The sequence below is a fragment of the Capsicum annuum genome, chromosome 8, assembly GCF_002878395.1.
Source record: "Capsicum annuum cultivar UCD-10X-F1 chromosome 8, UCD10Xv1.1, whole genome shotgun sequence".
In the NCBI taxonomy this organism is placed as follows: Eukaryota; Viridiplantae; Streptophyta; class Magnoliopsida; order Solanales; family Solanaceae; genus Capsicum; species Capsicum annuum.
Window position 1 is genome coordinate 143,517,265 of NC_061118.1, and position 8,824 is coordinate 143,526,088.

Here is an 8,824-nt window from a genome sequence, read left to right on the forward strand (position 1 = left end):
GGATAGTGGATCGAGGACTAGAAACATTGTAACCCGGTTTGAATGTGGAGGGGTATCATGAAGGGGTGGGAGGTTTTTGTCACATATCTCGTTTAAGGTTGGAGATGGAAGCAGGATTAGTATTTGGGCACATAAGTGGTGTAGGGAGCTATGTTGCTCAGACTCTTCAAAAATGTCAGTAGGTGCGTGTCGGATTCGCCAAAAGTAGTGTATTTTTTGGAGAATCCGACACGGGTGCGGCATCAAAAGTGAAGAGTCCTCGCAACTTAGGTAGGGAGATCGAGTTGAGGGAAACTTTTCCTAGTTTATACCGACCGCATTTCTTGCCAGAGAGGTGCTATTTGTAGGTCTCATGAGGGTGCTATTCACTTGGACTTGGGATTCAGAGGAAACCTTCACGATTGGGAGATGGAAGAAGTTCACAATTTGGTAGAGCTTTTATACGGGTTAGACATATCAAACAACCTGTTGGATGCATGGAGGTGGCAGGAGAGTGGTGACGGGTTATTCACTATTAGATCTTTTTATAAGAGGTTGCTAGTGAGAGAGGAAGGTACCTTTCCTTATGATTCCATTTGGATCCTTCAGAGCACCAAGGAAAGTTTGTTTCTATGTGTGATTGGCGGGGCTAGGAGTGTGATATTAACTGCGGAGAATCTAAGAAAGAAGCAAATCATCCATACCAGTTGGTGCTTCATGTATAGAAGTGGCGGCAAAAGTGTAGATCATCTTCTTCTGCATTGTAAGGTGGCTAGTCAGTTATGGAGAGTGACCTTAGATTTTTTTAGGATGCAATGGGTCATGTCCTATACAGTGAAGGAGGCTTTGCAGAGTTGGACTCATAAAAGGGGAAGGAAAGACTGAGAGCATGGAGTGTTGCCCCCAATCATGTGGTCATTTGGAAAGAGAGGAATGGAAGGGCTTTTGAAGGGGTGGAACTTGATTTTGCAAAATTAAAGAGTAGTGTTTGTTACCTAGATTACTTTTGGTGTACTTGTGAGGTCCCAATTTGTATAAAGAATTGGACCTCTTTTGTTGAGAACCATATTTTGGTGTAGGTTTTCTTCTTTTGGTTTACCTTATCTTCAAAAAAAATATAGTTTGTGCCCAAGAGACTAAGTGGAGGTACTAAGGCTCGGGATATGGATGGATTTAAGTTGTGGTACGTTTAAGCTGTGGTACTCAGGAGGATCAAGCAATAGGAGTGGAGTAGCCATATTAGTAGATATGGAGTTAAGGGAGCAAGTGGTAGAGATTAAAAGGGTCAAACGACGGGATGATGACGATTAAGATAGTTGTTGGAGGGCTTACTTTGAAAATTGTTAGTGCTTATGCCCTGTAACGGGCTTGGGCAAGGAGGATAAGAGTCTTTTGATAGGATTTGGTAAGGGGCCCATTTGGATACGCTGAAAAAAGTGGCTTTTAAAAAGTTCTTTAAAAGTGCTTTTGAAAGTGCTGAACTTATTTTAAAAATAAGCAATTACGTGTTTGGATAAAAGTGTTGAAACTAAAAAAAAGTCATTGATGTGTTTGGTAAATAAGTGCTTTTAAGCAATTTTTTAGGGTCAAAATGTCTGAAATACCCTTAAAGTTGTTAACAATATATAGAGTTGATTATTCTTTATTTTTTATTTCTAAAATGATTCAAATTAAAATTAATATATATTTAATATATATATATATATTAAAAATATTTTCATGAATGACTATTAATTTGTGCGCTAAAAAACTTTTTTTTTGTTAAAAGAGTTTAAATCATAAAGCCAAATATATATGTTACTGATCATTATAATTACATTAATAGATAAATAGTTAGTAACAAATGATACTATTTGTTTGATAAAAAGACTCTTAATTAGAAAATATATTACTCGTTCATTGAGTAAAGACTATCACTATTAAAGCATTAGCAAATACGAATGTTGCGTCGTGAAATATAGATGGATCATTCACTAATCGTTCATGAAGTTGTATATCTTCAATGAGTATTCTCCATATATTTTGATTGGTGAGTTCCTTTTTTATTAGAGAAATTCATATGTTGTACAATAATAATTGTCCAAATTTAAAAGAATATATTAAAGAAGGAGAATAATATATAAAAATTCATATTGCATAAATTAGAAGTTTCATACAAAAGAAATACTAATATAACTACACAAGGGTAATTTTGGAATAAGGGAGAATTTTGAGGGACAAAAATGTCTTTTAATTGGTCAAAATGCAATGGCTTATAAGCCAAAAAAAATAAGTTGGGAATTGGAGCTTTTAGTTTTTGGCTTATAGAAAGCAAATTTTGGTTTTTTTAAGCAATTTTGAAACTTGTCAAACTTAAAAAAGTAAAAAATAGCTTAAAAGCTATTTTGACCAAAATATAAGCCCATCCAAACACCCACAAGGTCATGAGAAGTATTCTACACATTGGGAAGTTATTTATAGTAGGAGATTTCGACTGCCACAACTTCAAAGGGTTATGACGATGTGGATGGAGGTTTTGGATTTTTTGAAAGCGTTTGGGTTGGTGATAGCTAAACCGAGTTTCTAAGAGGAGGAGAACAGTTGGTGATCTATTGCGATCTATTGCAGTACATCGACTAAAACTTAAATAGATTACTTACTCCTAAGGAAAGGTGATAGAGGTCTGTGTAAGGATTGCAAAGTTATCACGAGTGAGAATCTTACAACCCAAAATAAGCTATTTACTAGTTATAAAAAAAAGATAGTGACGATGAATTTGGTGTTTAAGAGGAAGAGGAAGAAGAGAGTTATGTGTAACCGGCAAAGGATCAAAAGGGTTGGGTTGACTACTGCTAGTGGTCAGGACAAGGGAAGAAGTTGATGGTGTTGGGGACCTAGGGAGCAGTGGGGATGCAAGCAGAAAGGAAAACTAGCTATATTAGGAATGAAGCAAGAGAAGTGTTAGGGGCTTCGAGGGGTAACTTTAGCGAACATCACAAGGATTGGTGGTGGAATGGAGAAGTCCAAGGGGAAGAGGGAGCTCGAAGGGTTGCTTATGCGAAGTTGGACGAGAGCGAGAATGAGGAGGATAAGCATACGAGTATGAAAAGATATAAGATGGCAAAAAATGAGATAAAGTCAGTTGTGACGATGACAAATGACAACTTTCAAGCGTTTATATGCAAAATTAGAGGACAAAGGTAGGGATAAGTTGTACAGGCTAGCCAAGTTGAGAGGAGGAAGGTCGACATTTAGACCAAATGAAGTGCATCAAATACGAGTAAGACAATATATTAGCGGACGAGGCACTTTTTAAATGGAAATGCAAACATACTTCTATAAACTCCTAAACAAAGAAGGGATAATGACACCATGTTTGGTGATTTGGAGCATTCGGAGAGCCTTTCAGATTTTGGGTATTACAGGTGTATAAAGGTTGAAAAGGCCAAGGAGCTATTCGTAGGATGAGAAAGGGAAGGGCGTTCGGACTGACGAAAATTTGGTGGAATTCTGGAAGAGCACAGTCATAGGGGGTTCAAAGTGGTTGACTAAGCTGTTTAATATCATTTTTAACAAAATGCCTGAAAATGGACATTGGAGTACAATAATTTTGTTGTAAAAGAAAATGGGTGATATTCAGCTAAGTTACTCGGACTCTTCATTTTAAGTGCTATACCCTGTCGTCATGGCATGGGTGTGGGTATGAGTATTGGATCCACACCCTATCTGGCCAACCAATTATGAATTCTTTGACCAAAATCAACGGGGGAAGTCCTGACAGATTTAATGATTTTTGTAATCATAACAAAAGCTGAGGTGAAATTGAAGAAAACGGAATATCTTGTATATAGAAATTTCGTAAGTTGCTAGAACTCTCCAAAAATATTGCCGCACCCGTGTTGCATCCTTCAAAAATACACTATTTTTGAAGGATCCGACACACACCCGACGACATTTTTGAGGAGTCTGAGCAACATAGGAAATTTCTATTTTACTACTTTTCCTTTTATCTCCTTTCATGATTCTCCTCTTGATCAATATTTTCTCCCTAAGTTTTCCACATAATATCTCATAATTTATGTTGTATAACTCTATTTTAAGATATTTAAATTACTTTTAGTCGAATCTCTGCACCCGAATCTTAAAATTGAGATCGTAAAGGATCTGACTTTTAGATCCGCACCCATATCAGACACCCACACCCTAGTCCGAGCAACTTAGATATTCAAAATAACAATAGTATGGGGGGTCAAGTTGTTGATCCACACCATGGAAGTATGGAAGAGAGAGGAGGAGATGAGGCTGAGAAGGGGTGTATTTGTTTTTGAGAACCAGTTCGAATATATGCGATCATCCTACTACGAAAGTCATTCATCTTGTGAGGAGAATGGTGGAGCAGTATAAGGAGAGAAAGAGGGACTTACATATGATGTTCATTGACCTAGAGAAGACTTATGACAAAGTCCCAAAAGAGGTTCTACGGAGATGTTGCGAGATGTATTGGCGGCCTACGCTAGGGCGTTAAGGACAAATATGATGGAGCCAAGACCCGAATAAGGACAATAAAAAGAAACTCAAAACAATTTCCAATATGGATAAGGTTGCACTACGGATTAGCCCTTAGTCTAATTCTATTTGTCATGGTGATGAATGAATTGCCATGTCATATTCAATGGAACGTGTCATGGTATATGTTATTTGTGAATGACCTAGTTCTAATTGACGAGACTCACAGCAAATCTAATGCCAAGTTGTATGTGTAGAGACAGATCTTGAAGTTTAAAGGATTCAGGTTGAGCATTGAATATTTAGAGTGCAAGTTTAGTGTGTTATTTAGATTGCAAGTTTAGTGATGTAACACATGAGGTGGGAGTGGAAGAGAAGCTTGATACACAGGTCATCACCAAGAAAGAAACTTTGAAGTAACTGAGGTCTTTGATCCAAGGAACTAGAAAGATCGATGATGATCTCACACAGCATACTGGTGCGAGATGGATGAAATAGAGGCTCCCCCTCCTTCCGGAGTCTTATGCAATAAGAAAATACCACCAAAACTTAGAGACAAATTCTATAGAGTGGTGGTTAGGACGGCTGTGTTATTTGAGGCGAAGCGTTGACCAGTTAAGAACTCTCACATTCAGAAGATAAGAGTTGTGGAAATAAAGATGTGAAGGTGGATGTATTGGCATACTAGGAGAGATAAGATAAGGAATGAAGATATCCAAAACAAGGCGGTATTGGCCTCTGTGGTGGACAAGATGAGGGAAGCAAGGGTGAGATGGTTTAGACATATTAAATAAGATGCTCAGATGTCCCAATGAGGAGGGGTAGGGGTGTGCATCGGTCTATTCGGTTCGGTTTTATATATTATCGGTTCGGTTTATCGATTTTCGGTTTTTACATATGCTAAACCAATAACCAAACCAATAAAATATTTTTTATCGATTTTTAGTCCTTAACGGTTCGATTTTCGGTTTAACCGATAAGAAAATACTCATAAAATAGAAATAGTAGTAACTAACATGAAAAAAAAAAATCGAATCTTAGTTGCAACCAAAAATCCTACATAATATGTTTTAATTTACAAGAATCTTCAAGTTTGAACTAAATGTTGTTAGGAGAAATTAAGAGTTTGTATAATTGAAATAATAGGTTTGTTAATTGGTAGAAATTAAAGAGAAACTAAGAGAAATATATAATAAGTCATATATGTATATATATTCTTATTGGGTTATCGGTTTACCCAATAACCCAATAAGAAAAAATCGAACCGAACCAATAACCCAATAATTTTTTTTTATAAAACCATTAACAAACTGTTAACCCAATAACCCAATAACAATAAACCAATAACATTTTTATCGGTTCGGTTTATTGATCGGTTCGATTTTTGCACACCCCTAAGGAGGGGTCTGCAAGGTCGGCAATGTGGCTTTAAGGAAAGATAGAGATAAGCCGAAGACGTGTTGGGGAGAGGTGAAACAGGATATGATGCATCTTCAGCTTACCAAAGAAACAACATTATATAGGATGATATGGAGATCCAGGATAAAGAAAAGATGTAAGTAGGTAGGTCTTGCTTCTCCTTGCATACCAGTAACAACCATATTAGTCTCATAATTTCTTGTCCTTTTAGTTATGTTACTGCCTGATGTTTCTTTGCTTCAGTTATCACCTGCAGTTTAAGTTCCTTTTCTGGATGTTACGTAACGACTTCTTTTTTGATACAGTAAATATGTTTCATATAAGGCCGAGTTGGCCGTAAACAATGGAAAACCCCAAAAGGTAAAGAATCTACAAAATATGATTCTCTACAAAGTCCATCCATTCTTCTATACAACATGGAATTTTACGGGTGCACCAAAAGAAAATAAGAGACCGGAGGCTATTCCTCAACTGAGAAAAACTCGACTCTACCCACTCAAAAGCTCTCCTATTTCTCTGTGTTCACATAACCCTCATCAATGCAAGAGAGACTAAGTCCATGCCTTACGTCTTCTCTCCTATTCCCCCTTCTCCAACAAAACATTAAATCTTTCACAGTTTTTGGCGTTACCCAGAATCTCCAAACCACCGAGTTACGTAATGATTTCTCTATTATTTGTTATGTCTGCTTCACTTTTGTATTCGGAATTGCTTTGGTATGTGTTACTTGAGCCGAGGATTTTTTGAAAACAGCCTCTCTACCTCTATGGGGTAGGGGTAAAGTCTGCATACACTCTATCCTCCCTAGACCTCACGTATGGCGTATGGGATTACACTAGGTATGATGTTGTTGTTGTAGATTAAGGAAGCGAATAGCTTTCACTTAGGGAATCACTACTAAGCATGAGAAGAGATGAGATCATCCATTTCAATATAGGGGCTTACATGCGAGTAACAAGGACTTATTGCTAGCTCACAATAACAAGAATAATATAGAAAAAGTAAGAACATACTTCCCCAGAAGTTTGAAGACTCTTCACTATACTGACAAATATACTTGTCATCTGCACCAAGAATTTGAGCTCCCACACCAGTAAACCGAGGTCCATGTTGCAGCTCTTCAAAGGTGCTTAATTTCTTGGTAAATGAAGGACTCTCTACAGAATACATAAAGCAGAAACTCTGTCCGCACTCTGGAATTGATACCTTAAAGAACCAACCTTCAAAGAATTTTCTGGTACTTCCATCAAAATGGTACCTAAGGCATCAAAATAAAGTAAGTTGTCACAAAAATGGTACCCATATAGCTTTCTTGATTCAAAAACCAAACTTTAACTCCAAATATCTTCACCTCTCCATTTTTTCAACAGATTCTGCACATGTGTCGGCATGGAGGAAAAAATATTTTCTGATTTTCCCCTGTTCAGTTGGTCAAAATATTTTCTCGAACAAACTAAGATCCTTAAAAATGAGGAAAATGACTTCCTTAGTGGAAGTAAGTTCTACAAGTGACATCCGATATTGATTGTATCCTCCACATACTCCAACACACCTCAGCTTCACCCCATTCCCACCTCCGACCCCCACCTCTCAGAGTATTTGTTTTGATTATATACAAATGCTTTTAGAATAATATATTTTTCTTACATACCTAACACAAGAAAATAAGTAAGAATTATCTAAATGAAAATATATTCTAAGGAAACATCTTCCTTCATACCATATATTCCCATTCTTGGCGGCAACTTCTTCCCTCACTTTTCAGTTAAAATCAAACGTACAAATTAAATAGGTTGTTAAAAATCAAAAAAAAGAAAAAAATTGAGAAAATTACAGTTATACTTCAATTCTATTCAACTAAAAATCATGAATTAGTAGTTTTCCTTACCCGCTATGAGGAGTACGAAGAGGACGATTAGAAGGAGTGGGAGAGTAAACAGGTTTGACGGGCTCCTTATTATCATTCTTTGTGGTGTCATCAGCTCCTGCCACTGCTTTGATTACTACACATGCATTTCTTGATTTTGAACACCGCAGTTTCAATGAATAATTGTTCAAATTCTTGAATTTGGAGAGAGAGAAAAGATGGCCATTTGCAATTGAAGTTGCATAATCAGTGGTGGTCATGGAGATTGGAGAAATGGTGGGCAATCTATAGATGCTGTCCATTGTTAAGAGGTTTAGTCAACAGGATTAGTGGGTTCGATTTGGATTTGTTCAGTCTTTTTATGTGCATTCCTAATAAGAGGCGCAACTGTCGTCTAGGAGAATTATTTTTCGCTATTTTAGTTTTATACTAATATATGATTTGTTGAGTTTTTTTAAAAAAAAAAAAAAAAAAATTATACTTTTAAAAGCTATCCTCTCTTGATCACTCATGGATAAAGGAATAACTAATTCTAGGGTTAATTTTAGGATGAATTTATTTTATATTTAATAAAATGCATGTGAGTATTATCTTAAAATTAGTTATCCTAAAATTATAGTGTCATTTTTACCCCTTCTTAAGGGCGGATAACTAATTTCAAATCTCAAATAGTTATTTCAGGATAACTAATTTTCCAACCAAATGGCACCTTAGTGAACCCATAATTTTCAGGTTGGAGGTGAAAGATTGACTTATTAATTTTCAGTTTTACTAAATTGAAATTAAATAGAAACTTGAATTCATAATCTTTGATAGCAAAAGAGAGTGAAACGAATCTAAGGACATAGTAGGGCTTCGTTACTATATATTTGTACCAAATTCGGAGATGTTCGAATATAACAAATCTCACATTTGAAGATAGTCAAAAATAGAATGTTTTGAGAACAAAAATAATCAATATATTGTTTTTGTATTTCTTTGGATCTAACTCTTTATAATTATGTCAAAACTATTATTTTTAGATGATAAAGATAATATATTGATCAATAGAAAAGTTCCACTCTAACTTTATCG

The 8,824-nt window shown here is 36.1% G+C and overlaps 1 protein-coding gene across 1 annotated transcript in view; it reads right to left on the reverse strand.

The window, feature by feature from the left end:
- Positions 1-8,150, reverse strand: part of LOC107839135 (probable tocopherol cyclase, chloroplastic) — a 22,405-nt gene extending 14,255 nt beyond the window's left edge. Inside the window, exons 1-2 of the mRNA XM_016682501.2 lie at positions 7,772-8,150; positions 6,897-7,141 (exon numbers count right to left, since the gene is read on the reverse strand). Of these exons, the coding sequence (XP_016537987.2) occupies positions 6,897-7,141; positions 7,772-8,052 (526 nt within the window). The 5' untranslated portion in view covers positions 8,053-8,150. The remainder of the gene's footprint in view (positions 1-6,896; positions 7,142-7,771) is intronic.
- Between the last annotated feature and the right edge of the window lie 674 nt (positions 8,151-8,824).